Genomic DNA, 26,062 nt, shown 5'->3' with positions numbered 1-26,062 from the left:
TGTGCCCACCAAATAAAATTATTATGCCATTGCTGAAAATAGTTTAACATTAGAGGGGACTTTGAATTGGTAGGATTTTTTAATATATAACTTTAATGCTACTGACATGTGCGTTACACTGAACACACAGTATTGCTTTGTGGGTTGCTTTGTGGGTTTGAGCTAACAGGCAACATGTCAATCAATCAAGTAAAAATGCCAAAAAAGATTATTATTATTTTAATTATATATAGTTTTTAGAGGCATGTCATGTGGTCTATACCTGCACAGCCTTTGTGATATACTGATAGATCACAATCTACCTTTTGGGCAGCACTGATGTATACACTGACAGTGTAGACAAAAGTATTTGACAAAGAATACTACGTTAAATGTTATGAAGTGGCAGAGCCCTCATGGAAGTGGCCTTCACCCTCCATTTGTGGTCTTTGAATTGGTAGATCACGAATTTAAACTGTCTGTTATGTATTCTTGATCTTGACACAGCATCTTATGTTTTAAGAATCATTATGAAAGGCAAAATGCATGTGCTGTAAATGTTACACAGTGAAGGTTATAATACTAACAATGCACCTCATTGTTCATGAGTGTAGAACATAGACTGTAAAAAATATGGACAAAGCGTTCGCCGGGTCTAACATGGACGTAAAATGAAGCCTGTTATTCCTGCACTGTAAGTCGCCATCTTTCTAGATCCGTTTGGTACCAGCTGGCCATTGGCTGGCTCCGTTTTGGACCAGCTGGCCATTGGCGGCCCGACAACGAGGCGGGACTTCCCCCCTTCTTCTCCGTTGGTTTTTATTTTGACTCGAGTGGGAGGGGAATCCCGATCATAGACTGTAACGGTAGCCACGCCCCTCAGAACATACGCGATGTTTTTTTTTCTTTATGGTCATTTTTTTAATTAATGGGACCATAATTTTCCAAAAAGAATATTATGACATTAGAAATGAGACTTTAAACTAGTGACTGGAAGAAGAAAGTATTCATGACCATGTTTATTAAGGTAATACAGTCTAGGTGAAGTTGTGCCAAAATACATGGGCCTCTATGGAGCTATGGGGCTTTTTGGGTCCAGTCCAGCGCCACAACAGGCCATTATATGAACTACCGATTTCAAATGAGGCTTCACGAAATATCTGGCTGACTGCCCCCCTGGTGTAGAAGTGGGTTTTAAAATGTAAACTGGGGGATGTATACCCTGCAGTTCTCTCCCACATGCTGCCCAGTTCTCCCCAAAAAGAGTGCCCAATTCTGGTTGAAAATAGTGCCCAGTTCTCCCCAAAGCTTTTGTAGGCCTACAGTTTTCTTTCCCCCAAAAGCCCAGGTCTAATTCTTTCAAGTATACACACATTTTTCTGGGCGAGGGAGTGACACTAATAAGGCTCAGCTCCAGGGTGAATGGGGTGCAGTTGAAAATGGTGAGGGGGCACACATCATTTTTATATAGTAAAACAATCTGTACATGAAACTTAAACTGAGGGTGCAGAATTTGCAACTGCAGGTATAGCCAGGCCCCCTCTGGCACCCCCGTGGTGCCGGGCCTGCACTGTAATGAAGTTAAAATTGGTCTTCATTCTATTTGAGCAAGAACTCATTGTCCTCCACGCCATTGCTAAAAATAATGAGTTCTCAAATCAACTTCCTTATAAAAACACGGATGCGGGTCCACTTCTGTTGAAGAGGTCGACTGTTGAAATATTAAAAACAGTTACATAATAGGTAGGATTGGTATAGATATAATTATAACTCATATGACTATATCTATTCTGGACACGGGGTGAGGCATAATGAAAAACTAAACAAATTCAGAACTCTAGTCAGGAAAACAATGCCCTCTTTGTGATGTAGTCCTACAAGCACAGCAGACTGTAGCTGCTGCTTGCTGCCAGGGCCAAGTCACAGTTTCAACCCAGATAAACCTTTGATTCTCTAACAGTCCATGGAAAAACAGAATTTCTTGATTGGTGCGCATACATTAAAGCATGTTGTGCCACATTGACCACACCTTCATTTAATTATGTGCTGCTAGAACATCCCATATATAGGCCATGTGGTGTGTGTGTGTGTGTGTGTGTGTGTGTGTGTGTGTGTGTGTGTGCGTGTGTGTGTGCATGCGTGCGTGTGTGTGAGAGAGTTGTGTGGGTCAACCAGTCCAGCACAGTCAATTAAACAGTACAGTCCCCATTGATGTTTTCTCACCACACAGCGCGCTTCATCATTTTTTTATAGACCACACACAACACAATAACAGACCCATAGTGAAGTTATTGTGTGTTGGCAGTGGTGGTATGCATAGTTTACTTAGCCTAAGTAGGCCTATACTGTATTTAAGTACAATTCTGAGGTATTTGTACTTTACTTGAGTATTTCCAATTTCCAATACTTTTACTTCTACTCCACTACATCTCAGAGCCACATTTTTTACTTTTACTCCACTGCAATAATTTGAAAACTTTAGTTTTACTAGATATTTAAATTTTAATTGGATGACATACATTAACCACTTCGACCCTTAATTGGCCATTTGAAAATAGCAGATACAATTGTGAGCTTGTAGATCTGCTATTTTCAAAAGATTTTGTACACATTTTGAACTTTGAAATGGGACATTCTGCACTTTAAGTACATTTTGATGCCGATACGTTTGTGCTTTTACTCAAGTAGGCCTACATTTTGAATTTCGGACTTTTACTTGTTGTAACAAAGGATTATTGATACTTTTGAGTAGGCCTACTTACTTTTCCACCACTATGTGATTTGGTATTTATGCCAGACAGACTGCAGTTATAGTTAACCTACAGTAGACTATAGCTGCTGATGGAACCCCCGCCAAGCAGACCATTGGGCGAAACCATTGCAGAGAAAATATAATTAAGGTTTAAATTAAAAACACCTGTCGTACTATAACAAAAATAGTAGCCTATGCTTTCCTATACACTCGGTCAACTGTACTGAGCAACGCGTCACGTCGTGTGTGTGTGTGTGTGTGTGTGTGTGTGTGTGTGTGTGTGTGTGTGTGTGTGTGTTTGTGTGTGTGTGTCCTCCTTGTCACATAGGGAATCAGACCGTCATACGGGCGTCCGAAGCAGAGTCTAGCGACACCCCCATTGTGCAGGTTGGCTGGCACTGGCAGCATCACACAGCACAGCACTGCCTGCCCTGCAATGGCGTTGTAGACACCCGGCTTGTATGTCTGCCCTGGATACCACTCTCTGTGTGGGATGTTATATATATATATATATTCGAGTGGATTTACACAACGAATGCGCTTATTTCTCACGAGTTTATCGCCCGGGATATCGTTCCGTTCCTGCCATTCGTCAAACGAAGGCGAAGCAATGAATGTAAGTGACTCTTTTGTTTTGTAGACAGACACAGCAGTTGCAACATTGTTGCCATGTAGGCTGTACGGTTACACGGAACTTCTGCTTTTTTTTGTTTTTTTTCTCCCCCTTAAATATCAGGAAACGCTGAGCATTTATTTGCCGTTCAAAAACGTAAAGAGACACAACTATATTTTGTTGTGCGCTGTTTCACATGCGGGGGAAAATGGAGCTGTCATGTTTCTTTCTGCGGTGTGTGCGTTCATATGGATGTGCGGCGACAGGGTATATGGGGGGTCTGTTTGTCCGCTGGAGCTCCATATCGAACACACACACACACACACACACACACACACACACACACACACACACACACACACACACACACACACACACACACACAACATCACGGTTTAGTTTATAACACTAGTTTAATCCTCCTTGTGCTCTCGAAAATGACACCGGGCACAGGCCCGCCAGGCCGTTCTCAATAGCATTTGCAGTTTTTGCACGAAAACAGAATCTAGGTCCTGTACTGTAAGCCTACTGTATGTACCCACCCAGTGAGAGTGTCTGACTCCAGCCCAGGAGATCATCATGAGTTAAGCTAGGAGAGGAGGACGTGTGGTAGGTTTAACGATTGCTGATGCCTGATATGCATTGAGAGAATATAGCCTAGGTTTAACGAACTGACGTACCGCTGCTTTAACCCAGATGCTTTAATCGTATTTAATACTCTGCATGCATACTGTTACTGTAGAGCCTACTTTGCCTATTGAGATTTAATGTACAGTAGACAGACTATAAAATGACCTACTAAAATGTGTACAGGCTAGAAGTCCTTTCATAATGCTATATGGACCGCACACTATAGCACAGGCCTATCCATTCAGCCTTCCAGAGTTTAAAATTGACGTCGCGATATATATTGACCAAAGGCTCTGACTGTCTGCAACTGTCTGCAACTCATTTCACAATTCACGAAGTGTGTGACTGTGTGTGTGTGTGTGTGTGTTTTCGTGATGTCAACACAGATCTCTGCAGTGTTCAACAGCATTCCGTCTGTGCAATAGTAGACTACAGCTGGCTTGTTTGTGAGCCTGGTGAATGGTGATGCTTGGGTCTTACTAAAATCTCAGTCGTGGTGCAGAGCGCTGTGGGCAGGGGTGTTGGTGCTTATTGGTGGTGAAGGGTCAACGCACGCACGCACAGAAGAGGAAGAGACTGAATACTCAGTCGATCGCCAATGTTATTATTCAACTGAAAAGTGCACATTTCATAAGTGCCATTAAGACATTGTCATATTCGTAAATACGGGATAAGGTTTGCTTAAGCTCAGGATGCCTCACCAATCAATCAATCAATCAATCAATCAATCAATCAATCAATCAATCAAGTATACAGTATATTTACTCACTGGTATGCTATAGCCCAAATACACAGTGTAGCTCCCCACTGTGTAAAGCACAACATGCATGTTGTCGGCAGCTCGGCATATCATTGATGTATTGATTGTAGTTGGTAAACAACGGCCCACTAATGATGAATGGACGCCCCATCATCACCAGAGTGCTTTCAGAGTCCAATTGGCTTTTATAGTGCTTGCTTTTTCATATAGGAGCTTACAGTATACGTGAAACACCAGGCTGCGATTTGCCCTTCAAATCTCAGTGCTAGTGTGTGTTGTAGATTGAATGTGAAAAAGTATCTTTCTGCAAGCTCTGTAACTGTCACGCTGGGCTATAGTGGCTATATTAGTGGCACTTTCAGCCTGTGATTTCTGAGTTTGTTTTGGTAGCTACTGTTATGTTGTATGTCTGTCTGATATCTTTGTTTCTGCTCCTCACAGGTGTGAATGGACCAGAAAGGAAGTATAACAAAGCTGTGCTCAGATTAGACGCTGCTGCTGTGCTGTACAGTAGGTCAAACGAGACATCGCTTGCACACGCGAGCTGTAATGAAGCCAGGGCTATGCTGAGATCCCCTCAGACTCCAGAGACGCCATGCCCATGTTGAAGACGGAGAACTCCGGGGAGAGGACGACCCTCCGGAGTGCCTCCCCCCATCGAAATGCCTACCGGGCTGAGTTCCAAGCCCTCAAGAAGGCCTTCGACCAACCTCGGATCGATGGCGGTCACGGCGGCGACTCCAAGCCGGAGCGGGTTAAACAGCCGAGAGGGCGCCAGTACGGCGCCCACGTCAGTCGCATCAAAGACATGTTCATGCAAATGGAGACGGAGAAGGTGCCGGGGAAGACCAAGGCTCAGGAAGAAACCTCGCCGCAGAAAATGGTCAAGCCGACCAACTTCATCAACAAGGCGGACGGATCGGTGATCAAGCTCCAGCATTCTGCGTCGGCCGACCGAGTCGGAGCCGTCGGAGTAAAGTTTTCCGAAACCAGGAGACTGTTTGAACAGCAGTCACGTGACCAGTCACAATCGCCGGTCTACCCCTATGGACGAGACAAACGAGGGTCCCACGAGCACTTGGACGACTGGCGAGGTGCGAGGTCCAACCGCGGCAGCACGGACTCCTTAGACTCTCTTTGCTCCCGAACGGAAGCGTCCTCGCCCACCGTCAGTCAGCTCAGTGCCGTGTTTGAACACGCGGACCACCAGAACGCGGGGGCGCTCTACAAGGGGGTCAGCAGGCGGGCGCTTTACTCACCGGACGGATTTCACAGGGACCTGAGCGAGGACGACTCTCGCCAGTCCCCGGTTCGCGGCTCCTACCCGAACCGGACGGGCTGCAAGCTCCCCGTGTCCTCGTCTTCCGAGGACCTCCTGAGCCCCAGTCCTCTGGTGGAGACGACTGAGCTCTCTGAGGATAAAGCCCAGGCGAAAACGGACCAGACCGATGTAGGCAGGGGGCATTTCCCCCGTGCTACCACCAACGGGGGCCAGGTGAATGGATCCTGTGAAGACGACGACGAAGAAGACGAGGTGAAACTCTCGGGAATGAGAAACTCATTTGAGGACGTAGTGGTGTCCGGCGCGTCAAAAGCACGTACGGACGAGGCTGTTATCAGAGATAAAGTGTCCGACGACACCACGCCTGAGCCCCTACCGACTCCTGCCACGCCCGCTGGGGAAAGCCAGGAGGAAGAGAAGCCTTCTAACACCGCCAAAGACCAGGCAGAAGAACGGGATGAGGATTACGCGGGGAACGAGCGGGTGATTTTTAATGCAGACGGGGACGCGTGTTACCAGGGCTGGGGAGAAAGCTGCACGGATCCAGAGGATGACCTCTATGGCGACGACGAGGATGTTGTCTATGATCCGGGCTCAGAACTCACAGAGATTCCTGGCCTTCCGGAGGAAAACCCAGAGGAGATCCCTTCAAAGAGGAGGATTCACTTCAGCACTTCGCCCATGACGGTAAGTCTGGATTCATGTACTTGACACTTGAAGTGTCATGCACCGAAAATAGCAGATCTACAAGCTACACAACATATGGTGCAGGAATGGGTTGTGAGCTTGTAGATCAGCTATTTATGGTGAGCGACAGTGCCTGTATAAGTTTAGTAATTTACTAACCAATGTAGGAGGCTAAACAGTAACAGTGTACACACACACACACACACACACACACACACACACACACACACACACACACACACACACACTATGTCAGCACACCAACATAAAGGCCTGCTGCTCTAACTACAAGCAGGCTGGAGCCACAAATTAGCTTTTGTGTCTTTTTCATGTACCACCAGTCACTGACACTGTTGAACTGATTGTTAAAATTAGCTGTTTAATGTGATCATACTGTGGTAAATTAAATCAACTTTACTATTTCTCAGGGACATTGTGAAACATTAACCACTCCCTTACAGAGCTACTGTATGTGTGTGGGTGGCTGGCTGGGTGGGTGTCTGGGTATGAGCACGAAAACAGCATGGTTGTTTTTCACCACCTGTGCGCAACCTAACGCACACACAAACACACACGCACGTATTAACTGTATATATGATGCCTTCGGGTGTGCCAGTACAGTACAGTACAGTATAGGGACCACCACACGTCGGTAACTCTGTCATTTCTCAACCGCTTCGGACGCGGGGCGTCTCGACGGAACTGGCCCGCCCCCCTGGGCACGTTCCTGGGGGTCTGGAACTTCCCCCCCCGGGAACCCCCACACAGAGTTTTACTAGGCTATTCATACATTTATAAACACAATGAAGATCTCTTGATGATAATCTACACAGTAGATTCCATCGCAATCCTTTTTATATAAAACAGCTTCTCTGTCTATTTTGCGATGTAGAGCTTAAAGGTCAGATAAATTCCCTCTGGGTAACTGACTGCATGTGCTTGAGGAGAACATCTGTGCATGTGTTAGTCACACTCGTTGTGCGCGCCGCCCACACAGTTTTCACGCCACCAGAGAGATACCTTGATTGTTTTCCAGAATTTCCACCAGTACCTTCTCTGCTCATTCACCTCTCTGTCTTTCATATCGTCAAAGTATTTGAGAGCAAGGATGTTTTGATAGCTACAACGTGTATTGGTAACATTACAGTATTCTTTGAAGGTCAGTGAATCCGGTGTATCGGTGCAGTGTCCGTAGAACGACATGGCTTTTGGCAGTGGAACCCTATTATATGAAAGTGGCCGTTTTCTGTTGTTGAGGGAAAGCCTTACTCCATCACATGGCATAATGCAGAGATTAAAATATGGTGAATTTTGCATCCCAAAACGCAGTTTATAGTTAAGGGACGCAATAAAACAACGACCTCTGCATCCACAGGATGCACTACTGTACTACTGTACTGTTTTATGCTAGTTTATTTTGCTAGCTTTAGTTATAATAATAATTTCTTCTCCTGTTTTCGACATCAATATAACCACATTATAATGTGCAATTTGTAAAAACGGTAAAATATGACTCCCAATAAAGTCGTTGAAGTGGGACTCATAAAATGTCCCTGGGACTCCTAAAAGACCATCCCTGCATCCCGGGACTCATTACATTGAAAACCTATTTACATCACTGGGTGTACTGTATATTAGGATAAAATGGCGGAAAACCTCCTGTGGTTATGGATCTTTATGCATCATGTGTCATGTCATTTGAAGGCATCTGTAGAGGACGGAGATGTGAGGATTACAACACGATGAGGATTCTCATTCATGAAATAGCCATGATGCCCACTCAATTCTCACGGGACACGTATCTTGTAACAAGTCAGTCCTTCTTAGCGTATTGAATTGTGCACAGAAATGTGACTGTCTTGGGAATAATATTGTCTTATTGCAACCATAGGTCACATTTTAACTTGTGTCACATTTGCCATTGACAATGAAAGCAGAATTTACATCATATATGTCTGAACAAATCGGCTTTTTGTGGCAACGCAAACAGGAGAATTTACGTCATTATGTGGACGAGCAAATTGGGTAATTTGTCCTAACGCATAAATTCACCATGATCTTAATAATGATCATGGTGAAAAGATTTTTATTTTATTTTTTTATTATGAAAACCTGCATCTCCCGTCTGTCTGTCGGTCCGTCAGTTAGTCACCCCACACCTCCATATATGGTCACGCCTCTTTACATCACTCCTCCATAATATGGTCACACCTCGTGACATCATGCCTCGTGACACGTCGTCACGCCACCATTTATGGCCATCTCCATATGTGAAGATCACAACACTGACCTCATCTAACTCTGGATACCCATACATGGAGAAGACTGGGTCATCATCTAGATCTGCATATATGGAGCCGGCCAGCAACTCTACAACTGACCTCAAACATCAAACCCTTAGATTTCCATATTGGAGCTGACCTGTTCTGACATTCCATAAGTTGATCCATTCCCCACCTGTTCTGACATTTCATATATTGATCTGACCTCATCAAACCCTATACACTCGAGATACGCTCCATATATGACCAGCACAGAATTAATTCCATATGTTGATCTGACCCATCATGCCAAAGCGCCAGTGCTCGCCCAGCAGTCTGACGTCTGCCGTTGAGGTAGCTTCTCGCCCTCAGGGCGTCTTACTGGTTATTACAAGACAGTATACTAAGTTAAAGGGATTGTGACATTAAAAAAAAGGTTTTGGAATTGTTCTTATTTCTTTTAGGTTTTCTAATCTCAATTGCACCCAAAAAACATGAACTTTTAACATTCAGTAGATTTTCTGTGATCTGGGGTTTTCTGGCTCAAACAGGTGCTCTGATTTGCTGGCAGATTGTGATGTAAGATCCTGCAAATCCATATGTCAATGGGATTTGCCAGCAGATGTCACTGTTTTCACTGTGTTGCCTGTTTTCATTGTAGCTCAAAAGGCTTCCAACCCCCAAAGAAAACTTCAGACCACAGAAAATCCACTGAATGTTCAAAGTTCAGGTTTTTTGGGTGTAATTGAGGTCATAAAACCTAAAAGAAAAAAGAAAAATAAATGAAAATGAATGTCATAAAACCTTTAATATAAAAATGCCAAATGGATTGGATATTTTGAGTAAATATTCTTCTAGTCTTTATTTTAGTCTTAAGAAGCTTAGCATATTTGTAGTATCATTATGTCATCAGTACTCTAAGCTGCTGTGTATTATTCAGACTGCAAGTCGGTTGGAAAACACATCTCGAATCTCGTGTGTGTGTGTGTGTGTGTGTGTGTGTGTGTGTGTGTGTGTGTGTGTGTGTGTGTGTGTGTGCTTGTGCGTTCCTTAAGTCAGGTGTATGTGTGTATGCATGTGTTTTAGCCTAATGCACACATTGCACAGGTTGACGATCCTATTATCATGCTAATATAGTGCAGCAAAACAATTAGCCTAGTTATTCCCCAGGAGAAAATGTGACGTTGGTTGACTAATCTGCCTTTACACTCATGCACTGAAATATTATGCACATGTGAGTGTCTCCCTCTCTCCTGTAGCGTCCATAGTCCACTTTGGTATGTCTTTGTATCTCTCTCATACAAGATTGTCTGTACAGCGTGCACACACACACACACACACACACACACACACACACACACACACACACACACACACACACACACGCGCGCACACGCACTTAGCACATTTCCCTCTACTCTAGCCTATTGTAAGGACAAGAAGCTCTCCAAATTAAAAGGCTGCTTTTTGTGTTATCGTCAGGTTCATCGTAATTCTTAGAATTGGATGATGACGAAGCAATCATTATCGTCCTCCTCTGTGCTATGACCATCTTTAATTCTCAAGATTATCTGGCTATGTTTAAAACGTGATATGGCTTCATTACTGTTGCTCCACTGTGTGCTCTCCAGAATCAAGGGCGACGGAGTAAGACCTTGTTTTGACAATATGAAAAATGGCCTTCCTTCACAACAATTCTTTACACAGGTGTCTCATTAAGTCATTATGCAATGAATATAAAATGGCAAAGAGCATAGAGCCCGTCTTCCTGTTTATAGGTCAAACAGGCAGGGAACACACCTCATTTTTATGTGGGCGTATAATTATCAAATAAATACGAAGTGCTCTAGGCTTTTGTTTTGAAAGGAATCTATGCTCTTTAATCATATCATACACACACACACACACACACACACACACACACACACACACACACACACACACACACACACACACACACTACGCTCACACAAACACATGAAGCCTGGCATCCCACCAGAACTCAAACCAGAAGCCCCTCCTCTCTCCGCCACACGAGGAACAAACAGGGTTCTGTCTTTTGTTCCTTTTTTTTAAAAGCAGAGACAAAGCTATAGTCTCAGCCCTTGGCCCCCTCTGGCCCGCTAGCCCTGCACGAGACTGCTCTGACCCCACGTGGGGGGAGACGGCAAGGAAGACATTGCTTAGGAGGGAGGGAAAAAAAGTCATGTGTATTGTGTGTAGCTCAACCCTCCCACCCACTTCATGTGCTATTTCTACTGCCCTTTAATCCATTTAGGCCTGACCTTGACATTTAAAAATAAATATTTTTTAAAATGTATTTCTTTCTGAAAAACCTCATGTTTCTATATCAGTGGTTCTCAATATTTCATGTCAAGAACCCCCAAAAATATATGAAATTGGCCGCTGACCCCCCCCATCTGAAAATGTGTTGTTTCAGGGACCACCTCCCGGAAGCGAAGATTTTAGTTAAAAACGTTCGCTCTGAAAGAGTATATATTCAAAGCTTTGCACCACATGTTCATGATTTTGCAAAAATAGCAGACCTACAAGCCACTCGGTGGCGCGCTATGAGCTTGTAGATCTGCTATTTTTCAATAGCTAAAGCATAACTTAATGCTGACACCAAAAGGGGTTCCTGCCCAGAATGGATTAAAGCGGATGGATCATTTCAACATCCCGGCTCGGAAACATTAATATATTTTTTTAAATACAGCCACTGGGGGAGATTTTGCACATGGTCAGCAATTTTGACACACCACGTAAAACACGCTTCCTGATATCTTGAAAAGCTGAAGATGAAACTGAAGATGATGAATTGTGAATGCCTTGTCTTAGTACCACATAACATTAGAATGTGATGTTTTCCGGTGATGCGCATGTGATGATGATGAGCATTTACCAAAAGTATTTATTTTATTACTTATTTTAACCCATTTTGGGTGGGAACCCCTTTTGGTGTTTCAAGCAGATCTACAAGATCTACAAGTAGATCTGCTTGTAGATCTACAAGCAGCTCATAGCGCGCCACCGAGTGGCGCACTATGAACTTGTAGGTCTGCTATTTCTTTTTTATCGTAAAAAATGCGGCACAAATCTTTGAATTAGGTATATATTCTTTCAGAGCGAACGTTTTTTTAAATTTAATTTCGACATCAGGCCTAAATGGGTTAATATCATTTAGCATCTAACATAATCCCATAATAAAATGAAATCAACAAATCAATTGATTGGGGAAAATACTTCCAGCCCTATAACCTAGTGGTATAATTTATTTTTTATCTAGAATATACTGTATATGCTGCCAGCCATAGTGCATATACTCCACCGAGGTATAGACAGTTCTGTGGCCCAGTGAGTTTCGCTAACCCTAAGGCTAAGGCAGAGCTCTCTCTGTGTGGAAGCATTGACCTATAGAGGATAATCATAACACGTTTCCATGTTCATTTAGCCTACATTTCATCCTCTCTCTCGTCCATGTTCCTTCTGTCCTGAGTGGTCTTCTGGTGTTCACATAGGAGTTAAAAGTTATAGGGCTCCATTTCCGTCACCGCTAAACCCCTTATCCCTAAAATTCTTTGCCTTCTTTTTTTTTTTACTATTTAAAAAAACATTTTTGAATAGTTCAACTAGCCAATCTACATTGACACGTTGTGAGCTTGTAGACTGGCCATTTTAACTATTCAAAAATGTTTAGCAAAATAGTTTAAAAAAAAAGGCAAATAAGTTTAGGGATAAGGGGTTTAGTGTCTTGCTCTGATCTCAACCCAGCTCATGTAAGCTCCCAAAGTTCATGACAACTGACTTTTATATAGACAACCAATCTTGTGATCCGACCCCCAAAACCTTTGCAGCGCCTCACGCTTGGCGGCATGCCTGCAGTGTTGTTACTACTATAGGGTTACTAGTACTGCCTTTGCAGATCCCAAAGACATCAGATCTTCCCCATCTCAAACTCTTTTATGGTGGCAATGCTTTGGCACTGCCTGTATAGTGTTGAGTTTCTCATGTTGCGGAACGCCCCTCTCAGATGTTGATGACATAATACAAATCGTACCTGTCTGAAGTGAGTGGGGCTGTACTGTATTGGAACTAGTACTGTACTGTAGGCCTACCTGCACAAGCCCTCCTCCCTGGCGTACACGTGTGGGATGCTGCAGTGCCATCCAGTGGTGAGGTGTTTCCTCACCTGCGCAATGGAGTGTGGTTGCACCACTCAAAAACATTGCCTCTCGCTATGCAGTGAGCTGTGTCCCTCTCCTCTAATCTCTCCTCCCCCACCCCCCTCCTTCCCTCAGAGAAATTGTGTTTTCCTCAACCGAGACATTTACGATCTTACTATCTTAATGGAATTAAGCATAGTGTGTGTGTGTGTGTGTGTGTGTGTGTGTGTGTGTGTGTGTGTGTGGAGTGGAAGACTGAATTTCTGTCTGTCAGTGTATACGACGGATACCGTCTGATCCATTACATCATGGGTGGGCAACTTTGATGATGTAGAGGGCCACTATATTTCCACACTCACTCCAGAGGGCCACTATATTTCCACACTCACTCCAGAGGGCCACTATATTTCCACACTCACTCCAGAGGGCCACTATAGTTCCACACTCACTCCAGAGGGCCACTATAGTTCCACACTCACTCCAGAGGGCCACTATAGTTCCACACTCACTCCAGAGGGCCACTATAGTTCCACACTCACTCCAGAGGGCCACTATAGTTCCACACTCACTCCAGAGGGCCACTATATTTCCACACTCACTCCAGAGGGCCACTATAGTTCCACACTCACTCCAGAGGGCCACTGTATTTCCACACTCACTCCAGAGGGCCACTATAGTTCCACACTCACTCCAGAGGGCCACTAGTGGGCCACTATATTTCCACATTCACTCCAGAGGGCCACTATAGTTCCACACTCACTCCAGAGGGCCACTGTATTTCCACACTCAATCCAGAGGGCCACTGTATTTCCACACTCACTCCAGAGGGCCACTATATTTCCACATTCACTCCAGAGGGCCACTATATTTCCACACTCACTCCAGAGGGCCACTATATTTTCACACTCACTCCAGAGGGCCGCTATATTTCCACACTCACTCCGGAGGGCCACTATATTTCCACACTCACTCCAGAGGGCCACTATATTTCCACATTCACAGTACTCCAGAGGGGCACTATATTTCCACACTCACTCCAGAGGGCCACACATTTCTGTCGTAGCAAAAATAGCCGATCTACACGCTCAAAATGCGTCGCACTGCGATGCGTTTTGAGCTTGTAGATCAGCTATCAATAATATATCGGTATTACGATATTAACCTGCGGGCCACATTGAGTGAAGGTGGGGGCCGCATGTGGCCCCCGGGCCGGCCAGTTGCCCATGTATGCATTAGAATGGTAGATTGGTGGAATGCTGAGTATAGGACCAGACCTGTGGGATATAATTGTTAATCGCGTGGCACACTTTGGTGATAGTTTTTGTTGCCCCAAATAAAACATTGCAAATAGTTGACTAACCTTTTGACTGTCGTGTACTGTGTAGTATTGATAAGAAACATACAGTGTAGCCTACTGTTTGACTGGAGACGAGGCAGCTCTCAAGGCTGTCTTGAATTTGCGTTTGGTGTCTGTGCTTCCAGTGTTAAATATAACTGACAGATTCATGTTTTTATTATTGCAGTTGTAAAATAGAGTAGTGCAAACAACACAGGCATTGAGGTCGTGACTATACAGTGATATATCTTCTCTGTCCTTGCGCAAGCCTATATGCTACTATAACTAGAAGTATCATCAGTGCAGGGACACACAACATGAATGATAATGGAATGGCCAAATATTAGTTTTTCAAGCTCCCGACTCCAGAGTCACAGAAAGGAGCCAAAAAATAAGTCTAATAATATACAACATAATCTATTATTTATTGTTGTATGAATTAGGCCTTTACAGTATCATGCTTATGTGATACTTTGAATCCAAGAACCTCGATATTGATTGTGGTCTGACTCTACACGGAGCAACCTTCAGCATCTATACAACTCAAATCACACTAATCGGGACTGTCGCCTAACATTGCGGCTGACTGTGTTAGGCTAAACGAAATGGCCCCTAGCCACTGACGGTGGCGCTTTCCAAACGTTTCAGATGGAGAGGATTTGGGCCGATTCATACTCATACGGAAATTTTCAGTGGCACCGAAGAGCCGACTTTAGGACGGTACACGCCTCAGATTAGCCTTTTTCCACACTGTAGTTCTGCAACTTAGAATGTATTTTGAAATTCAGCACCCCATTTATCACAAATATTATACAACAAACCAATCAATATTCCAAAGATAACTACATTGTCACACTGAAGACTACATTGCGACACTGTAACTCCCCTATATACCTTTAGGGGAAGTTCTCGATAAGCCCTTATTTTGGCTTCTAACTTCTCCTGCACAATATTAACATGTAGGCTACAGTATATGTATCTTTCTTCTGTTATCTTACGTGCTAATAAATACAACCTAAAAATCTAAAACTAAAACCATACAGCACAGCACATTGATATGCTTAATTTAGGCACTGCGCAACATCACTGTCTGTTGCTAACTTCCTTCCCCCCTCTTGTTATCCACCCTTCCCTCACTTCACTGTTTTGCTTCTCTGTGTGCTCAGTGAAGCCGCCATGGGGCCCGGAGGCTGTGTCTGGACGTAATGGGACAGAACAGGGTTTGATGGGAGAGAGTTTAATGGCGAAGCGTTACAGTACAATGGAGGCTGAACCATCAGAAATCCAGAACTTTGTACTGGACAAAAATGATTCTAGTGGAGGATGCGTGGAGACTCTATACTCCAGGGGGTTTTCTGAAAGAAATATTTTCACGATTAAAAGAAAATAGCAGATCTACAAGCTCGTAGCGCGCCACTCGGTGGCGCGCTATGAGCTTGTAGATCTGCTATTTTTCAATAGCTAAATTACAACATAATTTAAAACACAAGCCAAAATGGGTTAAGGTGACTTGATTGATTGACATCAAAAAGAGCTCAAACACACAATGCAATCATTAGCTTTCAATAGTTTGCATACAATAAAACATAGCATTACAAAGTCACATAAAAATTACTACGAATTCCATTTTCCGCTCTCTTATTTCCCATTCCAAGTGTGTCGTCTTATAGTATGTGAGGCCAGTGCTGCTATTTTCAGCAATGGGATAATACTTTTTTGGGGTGTGTACTGTATAGATCTTGTTGAGCTGGTCATTTCGAAAGTAGCTCTCAAGTAAAAAAACGTGTGGGCACCACTGCTATACTCCAACCATGATGCAGAATGTTGTAATACTGTACACACTGTGAGGGGAATATAATTATAGGGATTTGTCCTTTTCCCTCCTGTCTTGGAAAAGGGACCATTACTCCAAATTGCAACGTCAAACTCGCAAGTGTGTATAATGTCGGCGTGCACGCTGTATAGTGTACAGTATCATGGTCGCTCCATTATTAATGCTGTGGTGTTTTTGTTTTCCTTGTTTTGGTGACACCTGATCCTCCCGGGGTGATGCATTTTTAATGATCCAGGAAAAGCGAGACGGGCCCTGCGGTTTTGTGGGATCAGTCGGTAGTAGTCACACACACGGTGAACAATGTCGTCAGTCATCATTCAACGCCTCCCAAAACAGGTCCCCTATACTGAATCCAATGACATCATCGGTGTGCCTTGTTGATGTGTGTTATTTAGTTTACTTTTCAAAGTATATATTTTTTCATCATATGACTTTGGGAATAAACCTTTCTTTTGATGAAGAGTACACTAAGATGCAGCAAGATATACAGTATTTGACTATATATGACTTCATTCAATACTTTCCAAGATGAACTATTTTATCTGACTTGCAGTACAATAGGTAGTAGCTATAGTACACGCTTATCTGCTGTCACTGTAGTCCGGCAGCCGGTTGTGTGGAGTGGGAAATTTGGTATAGTTGTTGGTTTTTTTGCCTAAAATATTGTCTACTCTATACATTCATGAATCCTGCACCTGCTGTCAGCAGTGAGCACATTTGTGACATTTACACCTGTAATCAATGTAGGCAGCTACAGTTTCAACATAAATAAATGTTCAAAAAAATAAATAAATAATAGTTTTTTGAGGCACGGCAATTTGTATAGCACATTTCAGCCACAAGGCAATTGCTTTACACAGAAGGAAACGCACATTTAGGAGGCATAAAACAAAACAAGTAAACATAACAAATTCAATTACAGTGCAGAAGATAACGAAAAAAGAAATTCACTAAGTAATTAAATCAGAGGCATAGGCAAACAAATGTTTTTATTTTTTAAAGTTAGTTAGTTTTAGTTTAGTTTTAAAAGAGATAAGAATGTAATAATGGTAGCAGACCTGCCGTTTTTTGGGGAGATTCTTCCAGATATGTGGATTAAACTAAATGCTGCTTCTTGTATTTGGTTTCAGGGACAGAAAGCAGACCTTTCGCAGTTTCCCAGATGACCTGACAGGTCTGGAATGGTTCATGATTGATATCGCACAGGATCCTAAACTATTCTAGACCAATAGTAGTATTTTGAAATGATTTCTTGGACACACAGTCTAAGGGTTCACCATTGTATTATTTTTGAGCAGTGCACACCGCTCCAATGACTGGCCACGTGTGTATGTCTGTTTGGAGTAAGAACAGCTGCAATTCCGCTGGCTGACCTACCCTGTTGAGCTTCACAGTTCACACTATGCACTATAACTATTACAATATAACAGTACAGTACAGAGTAGTACAGTACTCCAGTACAGAACAGTACAGTACAGCTGTTGAGCTTCACACTGAGCACTATAACTAACTAACTAACTATAGTACAGTACAGAGTAAGTAGTACAGTGCAGAGTACATTACGGAGTACTGTGCAGAGTAGTACAGTACAGTACAAGTAGTATGAGTAATACAATACAGTACGAGGAGTACAGTACTGTACAGTACGAGTAATGCAGTACAGTACCTCTGCATAGTACAGCACAGTATGCATAGTACAGTACAGGATACATGTAAAAAGTATAGAACAGTCCAGAGTAAAGTATAGTACAGTACACTACAGTACAGAGCACCTTACGGTACAGAGATAATTGTACTGTGATAGTTACTGTACTGCATACAGTAACTATCACAGTACAATTATAGTTGTATAGCGCTCAGGTCACACGGGTGGGATGTTATAGTTGGTGTGAGCTAGGCATGTAACGACTCACTCAACTCACGATACGATTTTTCACAATATTAAAAAATATATATATTTTAAAGAAAAATGTTTTATTTTATTACATTGCAAATGAAGTAGCATTACTTTTGACAGTGCAGAAACATAATTGCCTTCCTTGATGAGCATCAACGACCATCATCACCTGGGCACAGTCACAGACACACACAGCTCCCCTCTACAGTCACAGACACACACAGCTCCCCTCTACAGTGCTCTACTACTGAAAGTGACTTTCATTTCTCTCCAAAAGCACTTGAATATGATGTAATATGAGACATAGAAGTTTAACATGTTACTTTTTAGGTGATAGTAGGCTGACTTGGTGATTGTGTTAATGTGGCAGACCTGGCTTCTGCACTCACTATGTCCTTGTTTTGTAGACTTAAATAGCCATATCAATCCAGTTCACTTGCAGACAAGTCTAGAGGAGAGTTTAACTGAATATGAATGACAGTGAAATTAAAACTTAAACAGTGATAATGAGCGAGTGGATTAGGGTTTTTTGCCATATTATATCCTTGTCAAGAGAATCTAGTCTCTTTACATAACTAGACACCAACTCCCTCACATTTGTGTGGTATTCGTGTTCCATATGCACAGCACATGCTGGGCATTTAAATGGCCTGCATAAATACCTGAATGATTGAAATAAATAGAAATAATCAAAAATGGTCTCAAACTGCCAAGTCATTGTAGCAGGCTAATCACATACAACAACAACAACAACAACAAGGACAACGATTACCATATCATGTGGGCGTACATGAAAGAGCCACGTGTGTTTGTGTGCAGTAACTAACTAACAATACGTTCTTGTCAGCATTGCCAATGTTATTCCCACATCTCTGATCGCACCCTCCCACTTATAATTAATGACCAAGACACAACATAAAGGAAGCTATTGTTGGCTATTTAGAAGTGTATATTTGTACGTCTCTAAATGTATGCGTGTGTGTGAAGTGGCCACAATGAGAACCAATCCTGCCGTGTAGGAGAACAGACTCTACCATTGCGTAGAAGAAGCCGAGTTTGATTTGACCGGGAAGATTGGAGTTCCATAATTATGCTATATTATTTGGAGACGGAATTACTGCATCTCAGCCATGTCTCTCTGTAAGACTAATCTAGTTCTGTCTGCTCTGTATGTTTGTCAGTCTGCTGTCTTATCCATCTTCTTCTCTCACTATTTCCCTCTCAGTCTCTCCTGTCTCGCTTGATGTCTTTTTGTAAAACAAGAGCTTATCCCTAGCATCAGCACCTTTCTCGTCTCTTCTATTCAGCATCCAGACACTAAGTTCTGTGTGTGTGTGTGTGTGTGTGCGTGTGTGCGTGTGCGTGTATGCGTGTGTGTGTGCACGTGTATGCGTGTGTGTGTGTGTGTGTGTGTGTGCGCGCGTGTATGCGTGTGTGTGTGTGTGTGTGTGTGTGTGTGTGTGTGTGTGTGTGTGTGTGTGTGTGCGCGTGTATGCGTGTGTGTGTGTGTGTGTGTGTGTGTGTGCGCGTGTATGCGTGTGTGTGTGTGTGTGAGTGTGTGTGTGTGTGCGTGTATGCGTGTGTGTGTGTGTGTGTGTGTATGTGTGTGTGTGTGTGTGTGTGTGTGTGTGTGTGTGTGTGTGTGTGTGTGTGTGTGTGTGTGTGTGCGCGTGTATGCGTGTGTGCGCATGTGGTTTAACTACCTAGTACCTATTATGTAATAACGCAGTGAAAGGAGTTTTGGATAGCAGCAGCATAGGTTGCCGTGACAACGGATACAAAAACAATACCACGTGCAGTGAGATAACATACTACCACAGCAGCAGCAGCATTTCCTCAAACCCACATGGTCTGTTTTGCAAAAAATAAATTGTAGTTTTATTTTTAAAAATAAAACTACATTACACCCACGGTCAGCACCTCCCCACTATTGGTGTGCACTCCTAGGTCGGAGTCTCCTACCTCTTTGTTTGTTTTGGCATGGTAAAATACCACCACTTTTCCCCCCTACTCGGTCTGTGACCGAGTGTCTCATAGCCTCCTATGAGAACTGCTGTGAGCAGTTCAGAAACCCGTCTTCCAGTGACATCCAATTGGCAGATTTTTCTTTCCCATGGTGGCACTATCCACTGTGCTGTGGAGTATGACGCAAAGGGGGGTCCAGGCCACAGGCACTGGCATGCCCAAGGCTCCCTTCGATAAATAGCTTCAGTGACACCCACCCAGCTGGACATGCGGGCAAGTATCTTGGGGTGGTGAATCAAAAAATGCCTAGTGAATGGAGAAGAAAGATAATAGATTAGATCCTCTCCTCCTAACACCACCTCACTGCACTTTATTTTATGCCCAAGCCCCATCCCCCTCCCCTCTTTCTTGCTGTCTCATTGCCTGTGTGCACTTTTCAATAGTGCCACTGTCTGCAGCCTGTAGCCTGTGAACCATGTGAGTGCGAGTGACTCTCTCTCGCTCTCCCCCCTCTCGCCAGGGCCTCTGTTCCATTTTCCTCTTTTCCTCTCCACTCTTAGAGATTACTGCACCCTGCTCTCCTCTTCTCCCCTCCCTCCCTCCCTCCACCCCAGGTGACCTACCATACCATTACAAACATCCATCACAGTACAGTAGAGGCAGAAACTTAAGTTAGCTGGAGAGACGGAACGAATAAACAGACTGTTTGCAAGACAAACAGAGAGACAGACAAAAAAAATATTTAACTCGGTATAACGTAGCCGATGACATGAATACTGATTCTCTAACGTCTAACGTACCGCTCCCAGCTTGCCCTATACACAGGCTTACCCAGGGCCCAGGTTTATCATTTTGTGTACCTGTATGGTACTTGTACTGTACTGTATGTACAAATACAGCTATATGCCTAGCCTACACACGCATGTTGTGAACACAAAACAACACGGTGAGCAAGAGAGGGAGACATAACGTCTGATTAAATTCAGAGTGAGAATCGAGGCTCCGTTTTTATTCGAGGGATTGGTCCCTCATCCAGATGTCTGCATCCATGGATTAAGAGTATAAGACGGATATTTCAGGTGCAAAGTGTTTCTTATGTTGTTAAGCTGGCCATGAACTCCTTATACTCTCTGCCATGCTGGGAAGAACGTGATTCCCGAGATCTGGACCACAACCACTAAAAATAGCCAGCGCTCTACAATCTGCACGTCGCATCAGGGCATCAGTATCTACCTACTTTAGAAAGAAGAGTGTGTGTACTGTGTGTGTGTGTGTGTGTGTGTGTGTGTCCTCCATGGATGAGCGAGGGAAACGGGGGTGGATGAAGAGGAGGAGGGAGTATAGAAGCTGGGCTTAGCGATGTTGATTCTCCAGCACACATACTGTAGGGTTCTCTTTGTGGCTGTAGGCTACATCAGATCTACATCAGATCTCGGTGAATGACGTGTGTGCACACGTTTGTCCATGCATTAGTGTGTTGAATGATGCATGCATGTGTGTGTGAGCTATTTTTGCCTCCGGAACCTTGTTGTATGATTTCAGAGATGTCTGTGGAAAATTTCCCCTCCTGAATTTCTTGAATAGGTATGACTTTGTTTTTCGGAGAAACAAGCCTTTTTCATGTTACGCTTCAGAGTTATTCCCGAAAACTTCTAGTGCGAACGAATATTTTTAAATGTAAATGGTTTTGCTTAATCCCGCCCCACACACGCACGCACACGCACGCACACACACACACACACACACACACACACACACACTCACGCATATTTTAAAACACCATTTCAGTTCAGCCCCAGAGGGCAGACGAAATTGGAAAAAGAGCATAACAGCCAGTGTCTTTTTTCCAATTTCGTTTTGAATGGTGGTGTGTGTCGTTGTGCATTGCTTCTTCCGTAAAAACACATGAAATTACAATAATTGTGGGTAGTACGGTTCATATAGAAACATGTCTTTCAAATGGTTATCGATGCGCTCCCCGGGGGAGTAACACAAACGTGAGAGAAGAGCTCTTTGGCTCTTCTCAAACTCTGGACCAAATTGACATGTGTCTGTTGATGTTATCTCCAGGGTCAGTAGTAAAGTACTGTATGTCTTTACTCAAATCAAACTTCTGAACAAGCTTTGATTGAATTAACTCTAGAATTAATCAAGAAATCCTGAAGCACCAGTAGTGTACTAGTGCAGGCAGGGGTTCTCAGCCTGGGGGGTCGCCAAATCCTTTTGGGGAGGGTCCCCAGATTATACAAAAACTGAATGGCTGGAAAATGGAAATTAAGAGTTTACATATAGTACATGCATAAACTTTCCTTAAACATGGATTGCCGTGATTGTCATGTGTTTCTGAGGTGACAGTACTTCATTAGACCCCTTGGTGTAGTTGTTATGTGCAATGATGTCTTCCCTATATGTATTTAGGGTTTCTTCCTGGAGGCTGAAACCTTGACAGTCAAACGCAAACAAACAAGCCCTAATACCACCACTTTTACAGAACAACATGAATGATACAAACCAACAACCCTTTGTTGCTCTCACAAGAATGCTGGCAAAAGGATTCAAGATAGAAGAGGGTTTATTTGTCACTCACTGCTACAAGTACAGTGAAATTATCATGATGGCACTGGCAGAATGGCAGCATGCCCGGACCTTTCCTGGTGGCCTGCCGCCTATTGGCCTGCCTGCCTGTCTAAAAAAAAAGAAAAAAAAAAAGAATATGCCAGGTACTGTACGTCCTGTGGCCAGTCCAGCACTGAACAGCGCGCTGTGTATTTTGGGCCTTGTGGCCTTAACTATATTCCACCTATGTAGCTCACGAAGTAGAGTTATTAATAAATCAATCAAACTGGACCAGGTCTCCCGTGAACTGACTTGTCGGTTTGTCTCTGGTTTTGTTTCTACCCGCGGGCCACAGGTGCCCGCCAACGCCTACTTTATGGTGCGTCAGTCAATCTCTGAACCCGTCAATCAAACCGTCACATCAAATCACGAACACGGATTCATTCAAACCCCCCCTTCAGACGATAACAAAATCAAAACATATATATCACAAAAGATAGGACCTCACCCTTAACCCATTCTGACCTGAGATCAGATTCTAAAAATGTCTTCTACATCCTGACAGTTTTCTGAAAAAGCTATGTTTCTATGTCAGTCGTTCTTTGATTTTTCAAAAAATAGCAGACCTACAAGCTCGTAGCGCGCCACTCGGTGGCGCGCTATGAGCTTGTAGATCTGCTATTTTTCAATAGCAAACAAAAGGGGTACCCGCCCAAAATGGATGGCGTTAATGAAGGACTATTATTAAATATTAGACATACACTTTTAAATGCCGTATTAAAACGGATCCTTTTTTTTAACCGTTTTGTGGCAGCGCTACAAGTTTGTATTGTTAACTTTGGAATATTCTTTTCTCCACATGAAAGGTGGCATTTGAAATGGCAACACAACAGTAACGGTGCGTTTTTAAGAGCATGGCGACAGCTGTCAATCTTGCTTTTGGGGCCCCCGGGGGACTGTTCCCACCACCACTGAAAAGAGGGCTTGGAGAACAGTTGGGGACAGGGATGACTGACTAATCCCAAGTGTAGAGGGCATTGCAGTAGTTTAACCCATTTTTGACCTGAGATCAGATTCTAAAAAACGTCTTCTACATCCTGACAGTTTTCTGAAAAAGCCTATGTTTCTATGTCAGTCGTTCTTTGATAAAAAAAAAAAAAAAGGCAGACCTACAAGCTCGTAGCGCGCCACTCTGTGGCGCGCTATGAGCTTGTACGTAGATCTGCTATTTTTCAATAGCTAAAGCATAACATAATGCTAACTGGGCTAACTGGGATGATATCGGTGTGTGGATGACAATTTCAAGTTCGTGTGTGTGGAGAGAGATGGTTTGATGTTGGAGATGGAGCGGAGGTGAAAGAAACTGGGATTTGACTATTGCATTGCTTTGTTTATCACATTTTAACCCATTTAAGGCCTGACGTCGAAATTACAAAAATGTCTTTTTAAAATGTATTTTTTTCTGAAAAAACCTCATGTTTCAGTGGTTCTCAATATTTCATGTCAAGGACCCCACAAATTATGAAAAATATGCCGCCGACCCCCATCTGAAAATATGTTGTTCCTGCAGGGACCTCCCCCCAGAAGCAAAGATTTGAGTTAAAAAACTGAAACTCTGAAAGAATATATATTCCAAGATTTGAGGCACATTTTCACAATTTTTCAAAAAATAGCAGACCTACAAGCTTGTAGCGCGCCACCGATCTGCTATTTTGCAATAGCTAAATTATAACATAATGTTTAAAACACCAAGTAAAAAATTTCTCCCAGATTTTTGGCATGAGGTTTGAACCATAGACTGTAAAAAATATGGACAAAGCGTTCGCCGGGTCTAACATGGACGTAAAATGAAGCCTGTTATTCCTGCACTGTAAGTCGCCATCTTTCTAGATCCGTTTGGTACCAGCTGGCCATTGGCTGGCTCCGTTTTGGACCAGCTGGCCATTGGCTGCCCAGACAACGAGGCGGGACTTCCCCCCTTCTTCTCCGTTGGTTTTTATTTTGACTCGAGTGGGAGGGGAATCCCGATCATAGACTGTAACGGTAGCCACGCCCCTCAGAACATACGCGATGTTTTTTTTTCTTTATGGTCATTTTTTTAATTAATGGGACCATAATTTTCCAAAAAGAATATTATGACATTAGAAATGAGACTTTAAACTAGTGACTGGAAGAAGAAAGTATTCATGACCATGTTTATTAAGGTAATACAGTCTAGGTGAAGTTGGGCCAAAATACATGGGCCTCTATGGAGCTATGGGGCTTTTTGGGTCCAGTCCAGCGCCACAACAGGCCATTATTATGAACTACCGATTTCAAATGAGGCTTCACGAAATATCTGGCTGACTGCCCCCCTGGTTTGAACAGAGGTGGAGAGGGTGCCGAGATTGTTTTGGATTTGTGTAGTGGAATCAAGTGGACCAAAATAGTACGACCTCAAATGTACTGTCATTTAGTTGGAGATACTGTAGTTGGAGATGCGCTGTGGTCCAACAGCAGTAGGACAGATACTGTAGTTGGAGATGCGCTGTGGTCCAACAGCAGTGGGACAGATACTGTAGTTGGAGATGCGCTGTGGTCCAACAGCAGTAGGACAGATACTGTAGTTGGAGATGCGCTGTGGTCCAACAGCAGTGGGACAGATACTGTAGTTGGAGATGCGCTGTGGTCCAACAGCAGTAGGACAGATACTGTAGTTGGAGATGCGCTGTGGTCCAACAGCAGTGGGACAGATACTGTAGTTGGAGATGCGCTGTGGTCCAACAGCAGTAGGACAGATACTGTAGTTGGAGATGCGCTGTGGTCCAACAGCAGTGGGACAGATACTGTAGTTGGAGATGCGCTGTGGTCCAACAGCAGTGGGACAGATACTGTAGTTGGAGATGCGCTGTGGTCCAACAGCAGTAGGACAGATACTGTAGTTGGAGATGCGCTGTGGTCCAACAGCAGTGGGACAGATACTGTAGTTGGAGATGCGCTGTGGTCCAACAGCAGTGGGACAGATACTGTAGTTGGAGATGCGCTGTGGTCCAACAGCAGTGGGACAGATACTGTAGTTGGAGATGCGCTGTGGTCCAACAGCAGTGGGACAGATACTGTAGTTGGAGATGCGCTGTGGTCCAACAGCAGTGGGACAGATACTGTAGTTGGAGATGCGCTGTGGTCCAACAGCAGTAGGACAGATACTGTAGTTGGAGATGCGCTGTGGTCCAACAGCAGTGGGACAGATACTGTAGTTGGAGATGCGCTGTGGTCCAACAGCAGTGGGACAGATACTGTAGTTGGAGATGCGCTGTGGTCCAACAGCAGTGGGACAGATACTGTAGTTGGAGATGCGCTGTGGTCCA

At 43.6% G+C, this 26,062-nt stretch overlaps 1 protein-coding gene across 2 annotated transcripts in view; it reads left to right on the top strand.

Moving 5' to 3' along the window:
• The first annotated feature begins 3,175 nt into the window (after window positions 1-3,175).
• ppp1r9a (protein phosphatase 1, regulatory subunit 9A) overlaps window positions 3,176-26,062 on the top strand; it is a 90,078-nt gene continuing 67,191 nt past the window's right edge. For both annotated transcript variants that reach the window (XM_083787136.1, XM_083787135.1), the window contains exons 1-2: window positions 3,176-3,347; window positions 5,176-6,703. In XM_083787136.1, the coding sequence (XP_083643262.1) occupies window positions 5,330-6,703 (1,374 nt within the window). In that variant the 5' untranslated portion in view covers window positions 3,176-3,347; window positions 5,176-5,329. The remainder of the gene's footprint in view (window positions 3,348-5,175; window positions 6,704-26,062) is intronic.

The sequence above is a fragment of the Protomyctophum parallelum genome (assembly GCF_964188405.1).
Source record: "Protomyctophum parallelum genome assembly, chromosome: 1".
NCBI classification, from domain to species: domain Eukaryota; kingdom Metazoa; phylum Chordata; class Actinopteri; order Myctophiformes; family Myctophidae; genus Protomyctophum; species Protomyctophum parallelum.
The sequence above is the reverse complement of the archived record's forward strand: the minus strand, read 5'-3'. Positions and strand labels throughout refer to the sequence as shown.